General features: G+C 34.9%; 2 protein-coding genes and 1 long non-coding RNA gene across 3 annotated transcripts in view; 1 reads left to right on the forward strand and 2 right to left on the reverse strand.

Annotated features, from left to right (window-relative positions):
* LOC106106670 (protein takeout-like) lies at nucleotides 1–11,048 on the forward strand. Its single transcript, XM_013287293.1, has 6 exons — nucleotides 1–166; nucleotides 9,188–9,280; nucleotides 9,744–9,891; nucleotides 10,113–10,246; nucleotides 10,542–10,707; nucleotides 10,819–11,048. Exons 1-6 carry the CDS (start codon nucleotides 103–105, stop codon nucleotides 10,955–10,957), a joined length of 744 nt encoding a protein of 247 aa, XP_013142747.1. The 5' UTR covers nucleotides 1–102; the 3' UTR covers nucleotides 10,958–11,048.
* A 187-nt stretch (nucleotides 11,049–11,235) lies between these two features.
* On the reverse strand, nucleotides 11,236–12,154 carry LOC106107146. The gene is made up of 3 exons (XR_001225852.1): nucleotides 12,035–12,154; nucleotides 11,828–11,898; nucleotides 11,236–11,500 (listed from the first exon to the last, which is right to left on the reverse strand). It is a non-coding gene; the product is annotated as an uncharacterized LOC106107146 (long non-coding RNA).
* A 430-nt stretch (nucleotides 12,155–12,584) lies between these two features.
* Nucleotides 12,585–25,168, reverse strand: part of LOC106108523 (GAS2-like protein 1) — a 56,528-nt gene continuing 43,944 nt past the window's right edge. The window contains exons 3-5 of the mRNA XM_013289710.1: nucleotides 23,637–24,200; nucleotides 19,563–20,220; nucleotides 12,585–15,405 (exon numbers count right to left, since the gene is read on the reverse strand). Of these exons, the coding sequence (XP_013145164.1) occupies nucleotides 14,495–15,405; nucleotides 19,563–20,220; nucleotides 23,637–24,200 (2,133 nt within the window). The 3' untranslated portion in view covers nucleotides 12,585–14,494. The remainder of the gene's footprint in view (nucleotides 15,406–19,562; nucleotides 20,221–23,636; nucleotides 24,201–25,168) is intronic.

Consider the following 25,168-nt stretch of genomic DNA (forward strand, 5'->3'; position numbering starts at 1 on the left):
CGAATTCAGTCTTACGCCGCCATTGCGTCTGAACTGTCACTTTCGCTGTTGTTTCCGAACGTAATCGGTGTGTTAGTTTATTCGTGACATAAAAATATAAAAATGAAGAATTCAATTATTATATTCGCTTCGCTAACAACATTGGCGATAGGAGAAAACTTATTACGTAAGCAATTTTTGTTTTCTTTTTCATTTTAATCTTGAGGTTTAAATTTTAAACATTAACGAGTTTTTATATTTCTTACAAAACTTGTAGGTACAGTTAAATAATTACGATTCGTTTTTATGTTTGTAAACTTTTTAGTTTATCGTAAGAATTGTTTTTCATGATTATACATGAATATTTATTTTATTAATTAACACCCGTTTACTACAATCTACAGTATTACATTTTTAAATAGTTTATTTTTCTATTTAAGTCACAAAAACTAACCTAATTCCAATTTGTTTATGGTAATATTAATTGAATGTTACGACAAGTTTGTATGTTTTTTAAATTGTCTTTTAAAATGTTTTAATGGTTCTTTTTTTTAAATTGATTTTTCATTCTAAACATTTAACCGGCATACGCGACGGACATTTCATTACTTAAACTTTCTATGTAACTTTATTCTAATTAATCTAATAAAAATGTCTATGGTTTGTTTGTTAATTATTTTAATTTCTAATTTCAAACTTTATGTTCAGCAGACCAATAGTGTAGCCTTTCACGGCGCTATTTTTGATTCTATTTTATTACGCAATTAGAATTTAAAACACCTAGGCAATACTATTACATGACTGAAGACGTAACAAGCGATCGTAATGTTACCGTACTCAGTGTAAGTTGGGAATTATTCAGTAGGATTGCGCGAGATTGGAATAGGCAAACTCAAATGTACTTGAGAACACCACGGAGGTTGCATGTTTATAAAATATAACTGGCTGACATACTGGCCGGTAAGAAAAAAATAAAAAATAAAAATTTAGTTCCTTACTAATTTTCCACGACTGTCCGCGCGGCATCACAAAACTTATTAGTAGCCTTTATGTGCCAGATTATATTCTTGTATGTCTTCTGGATATATCTACTAATAAACATCTATCCAGATAATCGTTTACTTTTATAATATTACTAAGATAATAAAGTAAAATTGGTTGCTGCGTTGATAGTGTGATTTGAAATTATTCGTTTTGTCTCTCAAAAGGCGTGTAATTTTTAAAGTGTTTTATTGATAAACAATATTATTATATTTAACAGAAGAATTAAACATGCGTTCTCTGTTATGTCACCAGTTACAAATTAAGCTTGAATTTGATTTATCAAAATTAAATGAAGAGTGGAATTTGTAAAATTTAACTAATTTTGTTCCTTAAAAAATTTTGTTCTGTTCAGTGCGCAGCGCCATAACAGTATACTCTAGTGATATTTATATTCATCGATAATCCTAACACTAGGCCATTAGTTTAATGGTAGTATTTGAACTTGTATCATGGACAAACATCCCATTATACCACCCGCAGAGTCCAAAGGTCACATTATAGAACATTAAATCGATTGAAGAGAGCCACGTCCTTAAGGTGGACGCATCGTGGAATGTAAATCGGTGCATTGTCTTTAAAATTCAATGGTCATACTACTTACTTGACCTTCAACAGATGGCTACAGCGAATATGGTCAATTAAATGTGGTCCAACTTGCAAAGAAGTTTATAAATATTCAATTTAATGTTTTCAAAGATTTAAAATTCTTTCCGTCCAATTGTTGTACATGTAGCACTTTTGCTCGCCACCTCTGTTCAAATAAAAAAAAAAACCTAGTAACTTGTGTGAGAATATGTTCTACATCTCTGGTAAGTTTCATTGTGATCTTTCAAGCTGTTTTGGTAATATATAGTAACATCCATCCATCATCCATCCATCCATCCAAACTTACACATTTTAAATATTAGTATGTGTTTATTATTGACCGACTTCCCAAAAGAAGGAGGTACTCAATACGTCTGTATGTTTTTCGACAAGCTGTTGGTCGCGACATCGTCCGCAAAAATTAAAAAAGTGTAGCTTATGTTAATCACTGCTAACGTAGTTTTTTATTTGTGAAAAAAGTTTTTTAAAAGTTTGCGAACGTGCCTTTTTTGAGTTACTTCAATACATGCAATATTACAAATCGTTCCTCTTTATAATATTAGTATATAAGAATAGATATGTACATTTTGCACACGATTTTTGGGTCTGAACATAAGGAGATTGACTGTAAATTAACTAAGCTTTATTATTTAACCAAGGGCATAGAAGCCAAGCCAGTGACACATAAAATGACTATTAGTATTCAATACGTGATCTCTCCGTCTACAGAAAGATGAATCCTCATTACAATAAAACACAAAGAGAATGACTTGCAAATGACAAATAAATATATAATCGACTACTACGGTATTGGAAAACGATGGAAAAAGCTTCCGCTTTTATAGACGTGATAAGAATGTTTATAGTTAATACTCCTTTTATAACTGTAGTTAATTTTAAAAGAAACTAGCACAATTACCAAGGATTAAAAGAAGTGTAAAATAAAGTAGAAGAAATTAAAGAGGCAGTAACATTTAAAACAAACAAGAAATAATTTGAATCAATAGGAAAAACTTGAAAGCAAACTAGGACTCTGACCTATTTATGTTGGAGGAGCACTAGAAAAAAAAAACTTTTTTTTGTTTTAATATATGGTGGCAAACGAGCAAGCGGCCACCTGAATCCACCGAAATGGAAAGCGACCGCTGCCCATAAACATTCGCAATTGCAGATGCGTTGCCTACCCTTCATTGACGGAGGAATAGACGCCCATAAAGAGGATATTACCCCTTCCTATGCATCTCCTCCACCGTCAAATCCACTTCCTCTTCCCATCCCCTCCTTATAAGAAAGGGGTGGTAAAGGGAAAGGGACTTAAATTAGGCCTCTGGCACCACACTCATGAAACGAAACGCGGAATTACTTCCACTTCACGCCTGTCTTCTGTGTGGTCGTGGTATTACACCGGGCGAGCCCGCCCATTCGTGCGAGATGTTAAAGCGGGCTCTACCACTGTTACTCCTTTTAATACAAGAACAAGTTGATTATATTCGACTAGTTGTTGTCGGCGACTTCCGTGTCTTCGTCTAACGTTCGCGTCAAATTAAAAAATGTAGCCTATGTTACTCACTGATAATGTAACTTTCTAATGGTTAAGGAATTTTCAAAATAGGTCCAGTAGTTTTTGAATTCAATACAAACAAAAATACGAAGATTTCTTCCTTATAATATTAGCATAGATATAGACTAGGTAATCGACGTCTGCACATAATTAGAAGAAAATTCAAGTAATAAATATAGACTATGTTATTCAGTAGTAATATAGTTTTTAAAAGAATTTTCAAGTAGTTTTTGAGTTTATCCGTTACATACAAAAAACAAATCTTTCCTCTTTATAATATTGAAACTGATAAATAGATATTCAAGTTTATTTGTTCTGAACTAGATATATTTTCATAATTTGTGATATTTTCATTTAAAACAAATATAAATAATCAATGTTTAAATGAATTTGGAAACGTTAATAACAATTTTATTAAAAAATTGTAATTTCGCGAGTAATTGCGTTAAATTAATTAAAAATATGACGCTTTAGCACACGATTTAATTAGCTTTTACTTACATTAAAACAACAGTTATTATAGTGGTTATGTGGTTATATCACTGTTACGAAAATTTTATGGTAATTTTTTTTAAATAAGGAAAAATGTTCAAAGTCGTTGATGTCGTTGAAGTCTTTACTATGAGCAATTTATGTTGACACGAAAATTCTTAGAAACCAGTCATCTATGTATATAGGTACCAATATTATAAAAAATATATATACAGACGAATTGAGTACCTCCTTTTTTTGGGAAGTTGATCAAAAAGGAAAGATTTGTATTTTGTATTGTTGGGTGTATTGAAATAACTCGAAAAACTACTGTGGCTATTTTCGAAAAATCCTTTCACCGTTAAAAAACTACGTTATTATTGATAATATAGGCTATGTTTTTTATTGTATGCGGGCGAAGTCGCGAGCAACAGTTATTAAGTTATAAAAAAATATTTTTACATGTTACATTTGGATAAAGTTTAAAGAAATCCCTTTGGTAGTTTTTTTGATATGAAAACATGTATGGCTTTCGACCGCGACCCCGTCCGCGTGAATAAAACAAAAGTTAGCTTATGTGTTCTTCCAGACTGTGCTCTGTGTCTATGTCAAATTTAATCGAGATCCATCCCTTTAGAGCGGCAAATTGTAACAAACATCCATCTAAACATTCGCATTTCTGATATCAGTAAGATTTATTACACTAATTTTATGAATTTTATTAATAATTTTTTATGTTAAACGTTTTATTACCTTTTTTATAATTACGTACGTAAATAAAGAAGGCTTATACATGATATTGTCACATCGTCTTTTCAACATCTTTAAACGGCTTTACAATAAACCGGTCAAATTTCTTAACATTGTAACTTGTATTATGAATTGACTCCTTTAGAATGCTCGTGTTGCTTCAGAATGGCCTTGCAACAAAACATAAAGTCACTTGTAGTTTTCCATACAACGATATGTCACAAATATTAACAATAGCATTGTATTATGTACTCGAAGTTTCGACTTATAGTCTCCAATAGCCTAATGGATAGGCGTACAAATTTCCGATTATATGATCGACAGTTTTGTCGTAAACCATACCCTAGCACAAGTTTAGAGCTTGGTTGAAATGGTAAAAGAAGATTATCAAAAATCTGCTAATGTTAAAAAAATAATAAGCATCTTTGTGTTCTAATCTAATCATCATCTCCCCCAACTTATCCTACTCCCTCGTCCTCCAAATAACTCTGTCATCCATCATCTCAGTCATCACTCCCTTCTTGATCATGTCATCTTTCACGCAATCCATCCATCTCTTTCTATGCCTACCTCTACCGGTGTGCATTCATAACTAACTTCGATTAAAAATAAAACAATGATTTGTGCCAATCGTAAATCCAATTTCTCATCGAGACCTTCAAAGTTCAAAATACCCGCAAAATGTTGCCCTCGAGTCGTGCAAAAACAGCAGCAAATGTTATGTCGATCTATGCTGAAATATTTAACACAATTTGAGCAAGTTTATATGACTATATTGCGATATAGATGCTTTCAACTTTTCCACACTGGCTATGAGGAAACGATTTACGAAAACATTTGCCTGAACTTGTTCTGGCTTTGATATACCATTGCAATGTTTGTAGACCTTTGAATAGACGATTGTTCTAACAAGCTAAATATATCTTACGATATACTAAATGTCTGCTTTTGCCCACAACTTGTACGCGCGGAAATAAAAAAAATACACTAGTATTCGCCCTGGTAAATAGTTAATGTCGCGTTACATTTAACTAGTTGTTGCTCGTGACTTCGCCTGCGTGAAAATAAAATATATAGCCTATGTTACTCATAGATAAATTATCTTTCTAACGGTGAATCAATTTTTAAAATCGTCCCGGTAGTTTTTGAGTTATTTCAATACACACAACAATACAAATCTTTCCTCTTTATAATATTAGTATAGATGAAATCTTAGTTCTCTTTATTTAAACATCCTTAAATAATAAAGACGTATCCACACAGAAGCATTGCGTTGCGGCCACGTGAGGTCGCTGCAATGTTTGTGCAAGTCGACCTTGTCGATTCGCACGTGTGGCAACGCCGGCCCACTCTGATTACGGGACAGTTGCGTCATTTCATCTTATTTTCGGTACTAAAGCTATTTTTTTTCGATGTTTTTCTTAATTATTTCAATTTATATTGTATTAAACATAATTGTAAAATCAATTAATTCATTGACATAGTAAATATTAATGTTTTTAAAGTTCGACTAGCGAGTGTAAAATATGCGATCGAAATTAATAACGGAAATCATAAAGTATTCATTATCTCATATAGTCTATTGTGGGTTATAAAATGATAAAAGAGCGGCTATCGAAATTCACCAAAATAGCGTAGCGACCGCGGCCTATAAACATGAGTTTTTCCGTCTAGATATGACGTGGGGGCCTTCAAGAAGAGACTGAATGAAGTTTCGACCAAATCTTCACTCAGTCAGTAGGATCGTGTTCAAGCGCTAGCTTAAAAACTTAAAAAAAAAATGAGTAAGCAGTTGCGTTGCCGCCCTTCTAGTAGTATAGAGAGGGAGGAGAGGAAAACGGAATAGCTTCCACTGCCTGTATTCCGTGTGATCGTGGTATTACATGAAGCAAGCCGGCCCATTCGTGCCAAAATAAAGCGGGCTCTACAACTATCGTTATATTATATTAAATCGTAAATTTCACTAAGGTCTTCCTCTCTTCACACTGATTCTACATGAATGTCATAATAATCCACCAGAGGTCACTAATGTCATGTCGGCCATTGCTAACACTTAATTCGACGGAGTTTTTTGAAGTAAAAAAAAATGTTTGTTGTCATGTTTTTGGATATGATATATGAATGAAATAGATTTTTTTAAACTAAATAGTTTTAGCTAGTTGTCGCACTGGAAACTATCGAATTTAGAGTTACTATATTTACATTTGCTAGATAAAAATGAGTAAAATATCTGCATTGTATACATCAGACTCTGCCGGCGTAAGAATCGTTGAGAGTAAACTAGTATTGAGAGTGTATTATTTAATATCCTAGTTAAAACCAGCATGAACATTCATCTGGCGTATAATTTCACTGCAGTTACGTAACTTACTTTCGATATTACGTTAACAAACTCTCTCAAAGCGTATCGTGTTGGGATAGGTCAATGACAATTATGTTTATCGAGAAATTAGATTTAACCTGCTACTCCGTCCCTGTAGAATTGATATTAGTAGCCTATGTGTTCTTCCAGACTGCTCTACATCTTTTCCGATATCCATTCAGTCATTTAGGCGGCAAACTCTAACAAACAACCATCCTACCATGCAAACTTACAACATTATTTAGTTTATAAGATTAGTAAGTTATATATAGTTAAATATGCAGTGTAAAATTTTCTTTATCTATGCTGTAACTATGAAAACATTACAAATAATTAGTAATAATGATTTTAGACGAAAATATAAAGACATGATTTAGTCTACACTATACATTTTTCCAATTTTGAAACTATTTCATAGTCTTTGTATATTCAAGATGTCGAGTAAATATTAAAAAAAAACATACAGACAAATTGAGTATCTCCTTTTTGGAAAGCCGGTCAAAAAACGGTTTAAAGCACACACAACACACAAGTTCACATCATATATTTAGTTACGGTAAAAGCTCGATCTTAGCTTCCGTGAAGAAAGTTCGAGGATCACTGAAGTCTCTCTCAAGAAGATCTCGAAGAAGTATGTACAACTAAACAAGGGGTCATTGACCTCTAATTACCATCAGTCTTAAAGCTTGCGTACATAGACGCCAGATGCAGAGCGCTAGCGCAGCGTGAGCGAAAATTTTATCATTGAAACTCCTAATAAAATTACAAAGACTATCGAGATCAGATAAACAAAAAAACACGGAATTTACATCTTAAAGAGTTTACTGAGGAAATAATGATGATAAGAACTATTCTAATGATGATTATCGCCGGTTCTGTGCAACAGTAACTTTCGTAATTGTAATGTAACGATTACAACTGTTACGAGATTGTCGCTGACTGTACAGTGTACAGTCGGTACAATCCGTTACAAGGTCGTCACAGAGTAATGAGCGAACAGAGTTGTTAATATATTTTGTAATTTCAATACCGTTGCAATGCAGTAATCGCACACCCTTTTGTATATGTGTAAGAGAATTGTTGTTGGTAACATATATATTCACAAAGGACAGTTTTTTTATCTGTTCTACTAAAAAAATCTAAAACTGTTAAGAAAAAAGTTGACTGACCACGCGGAATCTCATAAAAATGTACAGATCGATTTTATTGATCACAAGCTTCCGCCCGCGACTCCGTTAGCGTCATATTATTAAAAACAAAAAAAAAGTAGCCTATATGTTCTTCCAGACTATCCTCTACATCTATGCCAAATTTCATCCAGATCCGTTCAGCCGCTTATGCTACAAGCTCTAACAAACATCCATCCAAACTTTCACATTTATAATATTAATATGATTAGTGGGTTAACGTGTGAACTAAAATTAATGAATTTTAATAGTATTTTCATCTTCTAAAATCCACGTGGCGACACAAACATGACTCATTCAAAGTTAATATTTCTAACACGATTTGTTACGAAGATGGTACAATAGGGACCTTCCTTTCTGTTTAGAGTATTGTCCTACTGTTGTGCCAATTTTAGACGTAAATGCAAACGCATCGCATAACTAAAACAAACAAGAACAAAGCAAATTGTTATAAATATGACTTGACTATTTGTTTATTTTACAAATGGCTTTTACATAGTGCTAAAATCTGGCATTATAAGAGCGCGCGTACACCTTTGAATAAACTATCGCACAACTGTTTAGGCTGATTTTGATTCCTTTGAGCTTACATGGAGGACCGCACACTACTCGAGTTGTACAACTAAACAGTTGAATTGACTCCAAAACAAAAGACAATCGCTCAAAAGGTATGCGGCCGCTTTTAGTCAGGTCTGCCGATGACTCCCCCGCCCATTAACACTTACTGCATCCCGCGCTTATCAGCTTAGTACCGTCAGTACGCGTGACGTCATAAAGCCATCGGCAAAGCTTCTGCGCACGAGTAATTATCAAAAAAATATATATTAATATCTTCGTATCTTCGCCTGACCGGAAATATTAATATCTTCGTCATCTTGCGGAAAAATATGGTACTGATTTCTTCGCGCGAAGATAATAACTTAATAGAGATATTGATTGAAGCGCCCTCAGTCCAGGGTTTTTACAAACAAAATTATGACGCTAGCGCCATCTATATACCGTTTACTATATCAATGTATGTTGAAGGTATCTGCCAAAACCAATCGATAGTAGCGCCTCAATTGACGACACATCCTTGTTTGACTGTAAGCTCTATTTCGTAGACATGATGAAAGCTTAATGCTTCCATAAACTCCAAAACAATGTCGCAACGTAAGTCGGGCTATTATATCGTCATAATGTGACGTTGCAACACGCGTCAGTTGCCTCAGAGAGTTCAGTTGCGTAGTAACGTGTCATATGTTGCAGCGGAAGATTTCACCAGATGTCGCCAGAAGGACGCCAAGCTGAATGACTGCCTTAAGGGAGCCGTGCCCGATGCGCTCCGCAGAATGACTAAAGGTAACCAACCACCGTGGATCTCTAAGAATGGATAGGTTGCTTGGTAATGACCGATTTTGACAGTTCAGTCTTTATCTAGTTTTTAATTCTAATTCTTCCGACCGGAACTATCGCCGCTAAAATGGGCATAAAATAGTACGGTTCGTAGCTACCTATTTATAGAGATCTGTGAAACCAAGTAAACCTAGAAAGAAGAACTTATTTAGAAAAAAACATATTTAAAAAAAAGCAATAAGTTTTTCGAACTCTGTAATAGTCATCAAAATTAGTCGTCATTAATCTTAGATGTTATAATGGGAAGGACGTAAGATATATACCGAAAAACTAAAACCTTCCTCTTATTTGAGCCTCAAGACTAGAATACTGGCAAATACTTTTAATAATTTAAAAAGGAATAAAATGGCTCCTTCTGGATTTTTATAGCAAATAATTATGAACGCAAGTTGTAATTAAAAATTGGCAGGCATTCCGGCGCTATCAGTACCGCCGCTGGAGCCGCTACTGGTCTCCGCTATGAACATCGAGACGGGCGCGGGGCCTGTCGTCATCAGCCAGGTCTACCGCAACATACAGCTTCACGGACTTACAGACTCCCGTTTAACATCTTACAAGTAAAATATTTGACTAAAATGTTCTTATTACAATATTATCAGCTTTGGGTAATCTTAGTTAAGTTAGAAAAAAATAAGTAAAAAGAGTTACTGGAACCATTATTAATTAAATGTCGTTTTAAAACATCTGTGAAATGTTTGTTTGGTTGCGCCTGTCCAAAAACGCATAGCAAAATTTTTACGATTTATAACGCTGATATGTTTTTAAATTACTTTTTCAGGGCAGATCTCAAACACTACAGACTGAGAACAGATTCAATAACACCTAAGATGGATTTCATCGCGGATTATGTGATGAAAGGAAGAATATTGGTTCTGCCAATCCAGGGTAAAGGAGTCGCCAACATTACCATGGGTACGTAGTTTAATCTAGTAACAATTAATTTCTATTTCTATTTACGAATAGTAGAAATTATCAAGTCTGAAAAATGGACCTAGATTTAATTGTCGTCAGCGCCATCTGTTGTCGAAAAGCAACAAATATTTATAAACAAAAATTTTTCACATTAATGTTTGTTTTCAACGCCATCTGCAATTAACAAGCAACATTAGATTTCTTAAAATTGTTTTATTGTGGTCGCTTTTCGAGTGACATTATTGGATTTCTTTACAAATTATAGAAACTTTAAATTTTATCTTTGTTGTTTCAGTTAATTTAGTTGTAAAACATGATTTGATCGGTGAACCGATAATAAAAGACGGCGAAACCTACATGCACATAAAAGATTACAAAGTCAAATTTATTCCTGAGAGGGTTATTTTGCATTTCTCTAATTTATTTAACGGTGACAAGGCTTTAGGAGACAACATGAACAAGTGAGTAATTTTTGATTTACGCCATCTATGCGCTAAAATATGTAATACAATCACAGGAATATGCTCTACTGGCCGCTAGATGGCGCTTTTACAAATCTAATTTCATTTCAGATTCCTCAACCAAAACTCAGATCTAGTTTTCAATGAATTGAAGGAATCCTATGAGAAGAGTCTCAGTTCCGTATTCCAGGATGTTACAAATAAAATATTCGACAAAGTTCCAATGAATAAGATTTTCCCAGAAGAATAACTATAGCTGTGATCAAAAATTTACATTTAAGTGTATTTTAATGGCATGAGTTTCTACAATTCATGCAGATATGCGATAAAAGTGATTTAAATATAAGTTTAGTGAAGTAAGTTTTAACAAAAAGTTACCAACAAAATGTCTGAGTATAATTACATTATTGTATTTATAAAAACGCTTTAATAAAATTTGATTTAAATAATTATAAGTAAATAATAAGAACAATTGAGTTTTATTTAATAAGTGATATTTTAATTAAATAATAAGAAATTAAACAAAAATATATTACATACAAAACATAAAATTAAAGATATATCGAATATTACTAACGCCATCTAGTGTCAAGTTGCTATATTTAAGTAACCAATGTATAATTTATTTCTCTACTTCCTGGAGAACATTTCGGTGGTTTTGTAATTGGTATGCAAGTGTATTTCATTATTCTTGGAGGTATTTTAGATAGACTTTCGTTGTACTCTCCGTCAGCAACTCGCCGAGCTTTGTCCAAGCAAGCTCTTTTACAAAAAATTTCGTTAACGAGTATTACTGCAAAATTAAAATGTCATCATTAAATAAAGAAATTTAAGAACAAATTGACATCAAATTCAGATATCACATAACCGTAGCAAGGCAATAGCTATTCGAATTTAAAGTAAGGTAGAGTAGGCTTTAGGTTGGGCGGCATAAAAAAGATTTTAATTTGCCCCCAAAACTAAAATTCAAGGCTAAAAAAGTTCCTTGTCCCATGATACAAATTAGTTTTCAGTTTCTCAAACCATTTATGCATGATTTATCTTGGTTTTTGGTATTTCAAGGTAGATTAGCACACAATAGCTACGATTAATAATTGAAAGAATTAATACGCATACTAACACAATGCAACGCAAATTATGTAAAAGAATAACCCCACTGCAACTGCTTCAAAATCCATTACAAACCTGAAACTGTTATAAAGAAAATTATTTTTTTTTACAAGACTTATATCATTACTCCTTCAAACAAAAAGGTTAAAATTTTATAAGCTTAGAAATATATTTCTAATGTTGTGAAGAATATTAAATTTATATGCATTAAACTTACACTTTCTTGTAAATAATTCTTCCAAATGATCATACATCCATAATAATTTTTCACCAGAAGTTGTTTATTTTATTTATTTTCTAATATTTGACAGATTTCAACTACAACGTTTTTTTTGATAGTTCGCAAGAAGTAGCTGCCATTATGCCACAACGATGTTTACAAATAGTTTAAATATGAATCAAAATCTTTAGTTTTTGTTGTAATATTTAAAAAAAATATCATCATTAACCTCCTGGTTTTTATGGTACAATACAATATTATATATGCGAAAGTTAAGATGGATGGATGTTTGTTAGAGTTTGTAGCCTAAACTGCTGAACACATATCTATGAAATTTGGCATAGATGTAGAGGATATTCTGGAAGAACACATAGGCTACTTTCTTTTGTATTTTTTTAGTTTCACGCGAGCGAAAGCTAGTCTAATATAATTATCGTAAACTTTATCCTTTCAACCTGCCCTTGTCCCTGTTGAAGATCGACACAGTATGCACTGCTCTACCATACAAGCTTTACAGTAACAGAAAGGTTGTAAAATAAAAGAAGAATTTGTCTTATAAGTTTTATTGAGTGAATCATAACAATTTCTATGGCATAGTCACTGGTAACGTTATTAGAAGAAACTGTTACAAAAAGTTCCACTTAGCCTCTAGCGTTTATCAACAAATATTACACTAATAACAAAAAATAACTCACGAGAAAGAGTCCCATTTAAAGGTTAAGTAGTCTTAGTGGAAAAAAAATATAGTTCCACACTAAGGGTCTTTTTAGTAATAATTTAGCGTCTCTGAGTAAAGTAAATCAATCAGTTTAAACCGGTTTATTATCTTAGTGTAATATTTGCCGACAATAAATAGCAAATTAGATTGTTGAATTTTTAAAATATTATCTACAGAATTTTAATCCGTTTCTTAGATAATATTCATAATATCAACGTAATAAACTATTACTTATTTCTTGCTTTTACTACAATATTAAAAACAATAAATAAATAATAGTTCAGGGTAGAGCGTTATAAGATTGGCTTTATAATTAATTATAATTAAAAAAATTCTCAGTAGACAAATTGAATTACACTAGTATTGATGACATCTCTTTCATTCTCTTAGAAAAGAAAGAGACAAGTATACAATAATGACGTCACTCGACACCTATAGTGAGCCAAGCATGATCGCCGTAGCTTTAGGATACAGTGAAATAACATCTAATGCACATAGATATAAAGATTAAAATTGCGTGAAAAATTGTAAACAACTGGCAAAATACAAAATCGACCATAGATAGTAAAGGAATAGAGTCGCTTCGTTTGTTAATTTAACGATTCAGTTAAATTATATATAAGAACAAATGAAGCGGCTCTTTAGATTTCCTTTAAACTGGACGGTAATTCTTTTTGGAAGTGAAAAAATATTTTTTTTTACTGATTTTTTACACTTATTAAGTAATATCGATTATTGTATCTTATCTTTAAATTTACGTTACAACGGACAAGATTAAAATTACGTTATTTTTTAATTATTTTATAGAATATCCTATTGAAAATTACATCGAAATAGTTCGTTTAATTCAATTTTGCCAATCTTTTTCTTATATAAGCTCTATGCCCTTCACAACCTAAATAACAATGAGATTGCTGATTTAAAAAAATAGAAAAAAATTGTCAAAACTCCCGGCTTATAAAGAATAATTTTCATTTTTGTTTGCTGTAAAATAACAGAAATTTATATTAGTAGGAAAAATGTTAGATTTGACCGGGATAGCAATAGAAACTTAAATAACTTAAAATATTACGCTACAAAACTTAATCTACATAAATCGTAAATATATTTAATTTCGTCAAATAAAAAAAAATCTCGTGCGAGTTCAACTCATTTTTAACTAAATCCAATTATAAAAAACATATGAAAAAATGTATTCAATTTGTATTCGACTTATTTGTAACAGAACTTTATTGTTAAATTATATAAGTTCAAATTAAAAATATCTTAAATATAAATATAACTTAACAAATTAACTTGATCTTTTAGCACCATCTTCCTTTACACAATGTCATGTCAATCATAGTTCGTCTCTTTTCGTCTCCTTTAAAAGATTAAATTAAAAATGATTACTCATCAATGTACTTACCAATTATTAGTACAAATTGTCTATACTAAAATGAATCATTAGTACAGTTTGTTAGTACACTAGTGATTTTGATATTCGAATCAAATAGCGAAAATCGCGTAAAATTCTACATTAGCACTACAATTTAGATATTAAATATTTATCTGAAGATATGATTATTGTTAATAAATACATATAATCCATCATAATCGAAGGTTTGGAAATAACCGTCCACTATATTTGGATCCTCGATCATTCCAAAAGTTTGCGCCAATGTTTGATTATTCACAGTCACAAACACTTACACTTGCTCAGTCTTTGAGTCACTCGACGTGGTTTCGAGCGACAGCTGTCATTGGAATTGCGACGTCGACGTTGACCTCCTGCAGCCAATAGACACCGGCGCTGGTATCCTCGAAGCTCCAGTCCTAGGGTCCTTCCTCGGGGCAGCTAACTGCCTGGTGCTGGTAGACCTCTCCAATTTACCATCAGACATCACCCAAGCCGATGTGAAGTCAGCGTAATCGGAGTCTTTTGAGCTTGTCCTTGATAAAGAGTCATCACCTTTGGAATATGTTCTGATGATCTCTTTCATTTTTTCTAATACGGTGGCGTCATCTTTCGCTGACTCCGCCGACCTTAAGATCTGTTCCAATAAAGGGCTTAATTGCTTTTGATGCGGTGGGGAACGTAGAGTAGCGCTGCTTGCTCTTAAAGGGGAATTACGCTTGAAAGCTTCTGTTTGGCCGACTTTCGGCTTAGCTTTCGGAGATTTGTTTGGGTTATCGAATGTATCGGCACCAATTGTAGGTCTGGTTTTAGTTTTTGTTTGTGTGGGTGCGGTCCTGCCGCTCCAGGTATTTCTTGCTGTGGGAGGGAGCTTGGGCTTCAGTTTGGGTGATGTCTGGACTGGGCTGGCTGTGTGCTTTGGGCTGGGAGTGTTTCCGCGGCTGGGGGTTTTGTTTCTAACTGGGGAATGTGGGATTCTGCTTGCTTGTCTGCTGCGTATGGTCTTTGTTGGTGACTCGGAGACTTCTCTGTTAGGTCTGAGACTCTTGCTGGGGGAGTCGTTGCTCTCTGTGCTGATGATGCACTCGGGGCTGGCGCGGTTGGACTTGTCATCGACGGAACTGGTCTTCCTGCTCTGTCCGCCGTAGAACGTATCAGAGAAGTCTGTCTTGCGTAATCCGGTGGTCAGGCTGACGTAGTCGTCAATGCGCTCGTTCTTGTCCATGTGGCAGCCGTCATCGTGCTCGAGACGCTCTGGAATAATAACGAAAAGACTTAAATTGTACCGAAAGCAATTTGAACACCATAATTAAATAGAAGAAAGCGTGTTTCACCTATTAAGAAAATCTTTTTAGCTATAAAGCTCGATTTCCCGTGCTAAAATGAATTTAAATCTGAATATTGGTGAAATTGTATGATCACGTTATCACATTCTCATTGCGTGTTAATGGCGTTATTATGTGCAGTATGCTTCCTGTTGGGCCATAAAGTGCGCGGTTGTCATATATTGCCTTATAAAGCGTTCTTTAGGGGCTATAACAGACCAGTATTACAATGTAATGGAAGTTTACGTGTAAGTTCATGTAAAGAAGAACGAGTTATCTTCGTAATGAGTAAACTCCTATTCTAGAAACTACTAGAATGACTTTCGAAATCATAATTACAACTCTTATTTCCACATCTAGAGTAGAATGGTTACTTAAAGCCTCTAGTGAACTTAGAGACGTTAATTGGTGCCTGAGGGAGTCAATTAACCGTACAAAATATTAAGGAACTAGCGACTACTTTACAAATGTTTTTCATTAAGAGTTGTTTAATGAATGGTCTAAGATCTAAGTTAAGTTGACAGAATCTATTTTTAGTCGCCTAATGAACCCCGTATCACAGGTCTGATCCATTTTAGTCCCGCGTAAGTCCGGACCGCATTCTTCACGTAAAAGGCATGACCAGATTGTTCACAGACTATCCGAGAAGTACAGTCACGTGCGGAAATCATGGAAAAGTACTGTTATGATCTGTCATGGCGGTGATAGATTAGTCTAGAAATCGGTGATTCGATTCTTGTAATTTTTATTAAGTACAGTCACATACAAAAATGAATTTCGTTTTCGGTCACGACATACTTCTGTAAACTTTATTTTAGAGAAGGAGAGATAACATTTTCACATCAAAGATTCAACAGATCTCATTTGAATTAGGCACAGATGTTGAACATCTTTTGGAAGAACACATAGGCTACTAATTAAAGTTTTTTTTTTTACATTCCAAGCGGACGTTGTAGCCTGATGGCTGATGCCAGTATCTTCTAAATCAATTCTTAGTAAATAGCGCGAAAGTTTCAATTCAAATTAATAATTTGGTTCGAATAACAAATACAGGAGGAATGAAATACGCTTTAAGCCTACGTATCCTCTTTCAAAAGTTCACTTTCAGACCTCGAACAGCTATGGGATTATTATCCTTTTACATTAAAAAGTAAGGACGAAAATCGCTAAGCAAGGGGTAACTTTACTACAATGGCTACCACGTGAGAATATTTCAAAACAGACGCATACCGACTCTCTCTGAAACTCTAAGAAGGAATTCGTTCTGTTTTATTTTTAAGTTTTTAATTCATTACTACGCTACGGAAACCCACACATAAATTATAATAGTTACTTCAATTCTTAAAGTAGTTCTCAGAGTTAATTAAGGGTAACTTGACCAGTCTCTTAGTTTTTATTAGAAATATCTTCGACCAATGGTTTTTACAGTGGAAGACGAGTAATGTGCAACCTAAAACCACCTAAATAGTGATGTGACCGTTGCCCACATCCGCATTTGAAGTTGTAATCCAACTTTTAATTCACAGAGGAGGGGACGCACAGAGAGAAGATATTCCCCCTTACTATGCGCCCCCTTATTCAGTAGTAATTAATACATATCAAATTAAAAATAATATCTAAAGACGTCAATCAATACAATAGCGTCTCAGTCCAAAACTGACGCAAAACAAGCGGCCATATTGGTATCAAAACATACGTAATATGCAAATTATTAATCGTTTCTTTTCAGCCAGTCTTTTTAGGCAAAGAAAAGTTAATATGACAACCAAAAATACATTTAATAAAATTTAAATTTAGATGAATCATTGGCCAGAGTCTCGCGACCTTGAAAATAATTGCATACGAAAATTGTGACACAAGGCTGTTAGCCTGTCATTATCAGAGTAAGAACGAGCGTACATCTTTGAGTAAACTATCCCACAACGGTTTTGCAATTGTCGATTGTCGATTGTCGATTGTTTCACAGGCAATACAACTGTTTAGTTGCACGACTAAAAATCGAGCAACGATATAAGCTCATAGGAATCAAAGCGGGACTAAACAGTTGTGCGATAGTTTAGTTTCAGGTGCACGTTCTAAATAAATGCTGCATCAAGAGTGAACAATAAGTGCAAAAGAGCGCGAAATAGGGCGAGGCAAAAACGCATAACACTCGCATATTCTTACCAGAAAGCATTCATAATTTACATCACAAAAGTAAAAATCTGTATTAAACCTCTGTTCCCTCACGCTTACGTTAGAAAGAGATGAAAAGAAATTTCTACGAACTTAGAAAGGGACAGATGTCAAGCATTGAATGACTGTATTATTTGCATGGACACAATATCCCTGTAGGAAATCTCATTGTGTTAAAACAGCTGACTGTCGTAGCATAATGGACTGGCGTAAGACTGACAATCAGCTGTCCCAAGGCTTCTTTTCTTTTACATTTTTTTCCTAACACACCTGGAATTCCATACATTCTTTTTTGACAATACGTTTAATGGTGTTATTAGATTTACAGCCAGTCTTATAGAAATTACTAAAGCAGTTTGCAGTTTTAGTATTTGGACCATTAGATTAACTATTCACCTATTAGTGTAAATAATTAAAATACCACATTAGTCATTATGACTAGTATATTTCGTTTCTATTGAAAACCTAACGGCCGAATAGTGAAACGACACAATAGCGTTAAATTATAAGTCCACGGTTACTGTGATTTCCATTTATTTTTATAGTGAGTTTTAAAGAGCCTCGAGCGAAGCAGAGTGAATTTTTGTATTTACGTTTTATAGAAACGGTTGTAAGAATTACGAATAAATTTATCAATGAGGCGATTCTTTATGTATTTTACGAATAGTATGTGCGTTTATATTATAGACCGTATGCATTTCCAATTGCATTGATGCATAACGCAGCAATTTAACGGAAGAGAGGCCACGAGTATTATTGTAGCGGAATTGACCGCTGTTTGATAAGTTATAAACTGAAGCGATTTTGGAATGCTTGAAATCGTTTTTAAATTTTTGTGATCAATGTATTGAAGTGAATGTAGGAGTATTAAAACTTGCTAATCTTCGGTTGTGGTGTTTAAGGGCTTTAAAGTAGGACGAGATTAGAAACCGCCCAGGGCGCTCGATAGAAAAGGGCGTCACAGGTCTGTAATTTACAGTCGTGGGTAACCATGTTCACACGTAACCCCCAAAAGTGCTGAATAAGGAGGCAACAAAGAATTACTGCCCGGGGCGCATGAAGCACTTTAACCTGTACAGTCATTATACCATACGATTTATTGGAGTAAATATAGGAAAATTAATTAACAAGTCAGATATTTTAATGAATCAACCTGTCTCTATTTTCTTTCAAACATTACATTGAATTGACGTTACATTACAGATTATTTAGTAAATATTTTGAGGACACCATTTAATTTGATTTCTAATTTTCTTTAAAGATGATTACTTTTTAATATTATAATTTTAATATCGCTACCTCGTCTTACTTAAACCACAATATTCAAACTATCAATAGGGAGATCGCGTACCGCGGCTTCATTGGGTACTTTACGTTTCTCCCATTGAGCATTAAAACATTAGAAATGCGTACTTGTTACCTGTCTCATTTATTCAGCAAACGGGCGGGAAGACAATGGAAATGGTAATTACTGCACGAGTTACAATTAATATGTTTTATTTATAACAATAAACAATAACAGGATGTTGAGAAACAACCTCTGATGTTCTATATAGCTGTCAAACATGTGATGAATTATTATCAAAATTCATACGAAAATATGACATTTTCTTTTATGTTATATTATTACGTTTAAAGTAAAGTTTGTGTGCCAGTATTGCACCAGCTATCTTTCGCCCGCGGCTCCGTCTGCGTGGATTTAAAATCAAAAGTGAGTAGCCAATGTGTTCTTTGAGACTATCCTTTACGTCTATATCGAATTTCATCGAAATCCGTTTAGCCGTTTAGGGTACAAACTATAACAAACATCCATCTGAACTTTCTCACTTATAATATTAGTATGATAGTATGATGTTATTCCTACCTCAACTACTTAGTCTATACTTTAAGATTAAGTAATTATCAACTTACCGTTATAATCTGCGTCATCCATAGAATTCTGACTATGAATCGAGTATCGATTGGTTGTTTTCGTTGACGGCGACCCCTGTGTGGACCCGGCGACCACTCCCAGGCTCCTATAACCCTCATCGGATACTTCTGAACCGTTGTCAGATGCACTTTCTGTGGCTGGTGCGGGTGACACCGGCCTTGGACTTTTATTCCTTATAGCATGAGGTGATGGTACCAAGTGATTGGTAGTTACGATTTTGGTCCTTCTGTCAGGCGAAGCGGAGCATCTACCAGGGCTGTTTGCCCGAGGTGTTAAATACTTTCTACCAGGAGAACATGCCCTATCCATCTCCCCCATGTATGGTAAACTGGATGGAGCATCTAGCTTGTGATTCGATTGATAATGTGCTCTCGGTTCCTCGTAAACTTTTGGAGAATATTGGAGTGACATTGGTTCGTATTTTTCGGTTTTTGTGTATGGGAGGGATGTTGGGCTAGCGTCGGGTCTTTCGTAAGTGACGGTAGCGCCAGCGAGGTCGTGTTTGGGTCGTGCCAGACGTGCGGAGAGTGAGGTCCGGTGCTGTGTGCGGCAACGGCACGGGTCGTGTTTGTCCAGGTAGTGGGCGAGTGTGTCCCAACCGCCACCAACGCGTACCATCACGTGGGAACGAAGGATCTGTGAAGAAAATATTTGCAAATTAATCTTTGTTTTTAAAATAATAGTCTATGGTTAATGTTGGCCAACATCTGAAGACCTTTAAGGGTTCGGTCAAAGGTGACCTAAGTTGAAAGAGTAAGAGCCTGAAGGGATACTAAGAAAAACTCGGCATTATGTGGGGTGTGGTAGCAATTTCACGCAGGATTGCTCTAAAGGGCTATAGTTGCCAAAGGCGTAGTATTCAGTAATGTTTAAAACGACTTTCGATTTAAACAGTATTTATTTCGATCTTTTCTTGTTGTGAACTATGCCTATGTACTATGAAATAAGACATATGTAATATTCTTTAAGCTTACATAGCTTTTATCTTACTAATATTATAAATGCGAAAGTTTAGATGGATGGATGGATAGATGGATGGATGGATGTTTGTTAGCGTTTGTAGCCTAAACGGCTAAACGGATCTCCATGAAATTTGGCACAGGTTTAGAGCATAGTCTGGAAGAACACATAGGCTACTTTTTATCCCGGGAATAGTTACGGTTCCCGTGGGATTCATTAATTTAGTTTTTTAATGTTTACTCGATCATTCTGCAACAGTTCAACATATCTTATTGAAATTTGGCACAGATATAAAGCAAAGACTGGAGTACACATGGGACAAGCTTCATCCCCGAGAAATGTCCGGTTCCCGAGGGATACCTAGCTTTTTGTAATTTATATAGTTTGTATGTTTTCGAATACCACGCCGACGAAGTCGCGGGCAACAGCTCGTAGTTTATAGTTGTACATACGTATCATACACTAACGACTTATAGGAAGCAAAATGTATTTTTATTTCTTTGCCAATCGCATATCACATCCATATCGGGCGTATCGAAGTTACAAACGTGAGGTACGGTCGGCCATGTCTATTTTAGTCGAAACACCAATTTATTTATAAAACCATACAAACAACTCGTTTCCATTAAAGCCTCGCAGATCGATGATTCATATCTGGCATTCGATTCCATCTTTGGTCAAATCAAAGCCTGTACGATATTGTAAAGAAAACGTTAGGAGCTCGACCTTATTAGCAACCAGTATTCAACTGACATTTGAAATGTAACAACACGTACTCAGAGGCAGGTCATCGTAAGCTGGTAGATGTTTATCGTAACCATTTCTCAATGATCGTCTGGATTAAGTATTTGAATGGCAATAGAGATCAAATTATACTGGTGGTTCAATACAGTTTATCGAACGCTCCATATTAAGGGTCACAAGGCGAGGTCCTAAACGCACGAGGCCACCAGTTCGAGACCATTTGTATTGAATGGACCACTCAAGGTTGGTCCTAGCTTTCCCACGCGGCGGCTACATGAATCGCGAATCCTGCACACACGCAGACATGCAGACACGCCTCAGTTGCAAAATCAATGCCTAATGTGAACATGATAAGCCTATTGTCTATTTATCTCATTGCCAGCATAAATTGAACTCTGTTTAATAACGTTCAACCATCCATGTTTTTTATCAATAACTATCTTATCTTAATCTAGTCAGGTATTTCTATAAAATAATCTTAGATTTGTTTTTTATAAAAGTATAAAATATTATAAAAGTGAAAGTTAAGATGGATGGATGGATGTTTGTAAGAGTTTGTAGCTGAAGGGATCTCGATGAAATTTGGCATAGATGAAGAATATAGTTTGGAAGAAGTTACAGGCTACTTGCTTTTGTTTTTTTATTCCGCGCGGACGGAGTCGCGGACGAAAGCTAGTATCAAACATTTCGTGAAAATTTTCGTCTCAGTAAAACACACTACTTATTCTTCTGTTAGGCAAATATTTTACAGCTTTTAAGATTTAAAGTAAATCCTATTAATCAAAAGAATTCTAACACAAAACTGACATGGACGTCGGAAGAAACGGGGCGAGTAGGGGATGCCACCATCTACATTTACCCGTTTTTTTTTCGCCAATGGCTGGGTCACGGGAATGTTTGAGCAATCTTCCGCGACCCAGCCAGCGTCGTCCGCGTTAACGGATCCTGCTTACCGGGGGTGGGGTCCCCAGACTACTCGCAAGGCGCACCCGGAACACCAGGGGGCGCACCTACATTTACCCTAGCTTTTCGGCTAAAAACGATCATAAAAATTGGTGCATACTATAGTCAACATCACCATTGTATAGTTATTATTAGGTAGATTTTAATTAAAACATTATTATTTTCTTTATAAAAATATCAACTATATTATTAACTTATAAACTTGTCCGTTTATCGTTGATTATGCAGAAATTAACGAGCAATTACACAACTAAATCGTCGATCAATTTTCTCACCTACTGATTATTATAATAAGTACTGTATGTTCACTGTTCATATACTAAGTATGGTAAATTATTTAAATTATACACGCGCTAATAGAGTCACCATAATATAGTCAAACAGCGGATAAGTCTTAAAAACTCTTAAAAAGAAAAAATATGGCGATATGTGACATCTAAGTGATTTAAAAAAAATGGACAAGACATAATGATGAGATTTTGCTTGCATTGAAGAGTTTTTAATTTAATTTAATATTCGGATCTTAAAACGGAATTCTTTTTCACTTTTACTATAGTGAACCTAAACCCCAAAATTGAGTTTAAAAAGTACGAAAACATACCTATGCCTATGTCTAAACACAAATTGAACTAAAAAATCTGATAGCAAACGAATTAAACATTCGACTTTCGGTTAACGACCAATTAATACTACTCATGAATAAACAAAGTCTGAAAAAATATTCCCTGAGCATTCATGGTGTCACTACAATAATGTATTCAACGCAACAACATGCAACGGCGACGCTTTGCCGCACGGAGGTGAGCAGGAAACAAAACAAACGACTAACGTTTATGATCGATTGACCTAAATAACCGCAAGTTAATGCTTATAAAGCGGAATAGCGCAGGTTGACAAATATGGCGATATTCGAACAGGTTATAAGTCGAGTCTAGGCAATTAACTAATGGATCCATAATAGATACATAGTTATTGAATATATTTCATGACGAAGTCGCGTGTCTAGACATTAAATAAATCGTACAATCATAGAGATTTGAATGAGAATCTTAAGCGTAACACCAACTAAATTAAGTTAAGAGTATTTGGGTTTAAAAGGTAATTTTTGAGTTGTCAACTAAAGAAACTATAAAAGACTTTCCTACACTTTATACAGAGTGTTAAAAACAAAAAGTTATGGCTGTAGTCAATGTACAGGATGTGTAATCTGATCTGGATGATATATCGGCTGTCAAAGCGAGTTATCGCACTGCCGATTACGACAAGAATGGATGAGAAATAGACCAAAAGAGGAATGGTGTTTACTTACTATAAAATTGATTAGACCAGAACAGGATGTCCAGTGTACTTATGTTTTAAGGATGTAAACGAATAAAGAAACTCACCCTAACAAATATCAGAATCCTGGTGTCGCCAATTCTATATTTTCCTTCAGATACTCTGACCATTGGGAATTGTGTAGGACAAGAGCATCGCTCGACTAAATCCCTGACACGCTCGTCCAAGCTTCTTAAATCATTTGTCACCAATTGCGGTTGAGGACCGAGGGGGACTAAGCCCAAAGCAGAGTCATCCGGTCTCAATTCTTCTCCTGCTAATTCTCTTTCGATCTGTTTCTCCATTTGCACAAGCAGAGGAGCAGGCATTCCAAGCACGGCGCCTTTCCTAGCTACTTCTAGAAGGCAAAGGACTACGTGTTTTTCGTTCTTTCGAAGGCATAAATCATCGGTTTCGAAGAGTAGACATTCGAGTATACCGAGCGCCCGGCGGCACCATTCAATAAAGTTGGAGACGTTGTCTCGAGCGAAGAATGTTCCCGCTTTGGCCGCTGGGAGCATGTTGACTGGAGGTCGGGACCGCAGGGCTTTGGCCAGGACTACAGCCTCTTCTGTTTCTGGAGCCGGTGATTCAAGGATCAGGCGAGCGGAATCCCTTACTGCGTTTGCATGCTGTAACAAAAAGAAAACAGTTAAACAATTGCTACAGAATTTTGATACCTTAAATACTTTGATAAATTGTTCAAAAGACAATTTATTTTACGCAATTTTACGAAATTAAATATATAACAAGCTTGTATACTATTACTTTAATGATGGCATGCATATGATGTAATCAGCCACTCCCAAATTCTTGATAGTAAAAGGAGTGTCCGGGGACTTGCAATGCGATTCAACTGACCTAAGGTCAAAGTATTAGTTACAGTGGCCTTGAGCAAGCGCGTTATGTCACGTTTTAAGACGACTGAACTAATACTACCACTAAATTCCATAAGACAGGATACTCTTATCAGTGGTAGAAATGCTATTGAACATTTTTTGTTGCAACCTTAACTATCCCTATTCTCTACGTAAACGACTGGTAATATTATTGTTATCCATAAACTCCTTATGAGCCTTTGCAACTTCGAATTTATGGTAGTAAAGATTTCGTACTAAAGCGAAGTTAAGAATATAATTGTAGGAGAAGATGGAAATTTGTGTCATGTAAAAGAAAGCTTTTAATCAACAATCTTAACAAGTTTCAAGAAAGAGTCATGTGAAATAAAAGAAACTTTTATTTGTAAGGGAATGTGCGTCGATGCTGGTTTTCTAATTTAATTCGAAGCCGTCTACTGATGGAGTGAAATAATTTTAACGCCATACAACTAGTAGACTAAAAACTATTCGTTAATATTCATGACTGCGCATACTAACGTGTGCCAACAGATATCCTAGCGCTAATATGGTACTTTACTGTAGGGTTGTCAAAAAATATTCATCAAATTTGTCGTCAGATAGAATGGACACACGTCACATTTGCACCGAAAAGTTTGACACCTCTCAGAGCTATTTAAGAATTGCTTACTATAAGGCTTTTTGTCTTTTTTATTAGGTTTTTGTTGCTTTAAATTTCAAATCATCCAATTTAGTAATAATTT

This window comes from Papilio polytes, unplaced genomic scaffold (genome assembly GCF_000836215.1).
Source record: "Papilio polytes unplaced genomic scaffold, Ppol_1.0 DF824269.1, whole genome shotgun sequence".
In the NCBI taxonomy this organism is placed as follows: Eukaryota; Metazoa; Arthropoda; class Insecta; order Lepidoptera; family Papilionidae; genus Papilio; species Papilio polytes.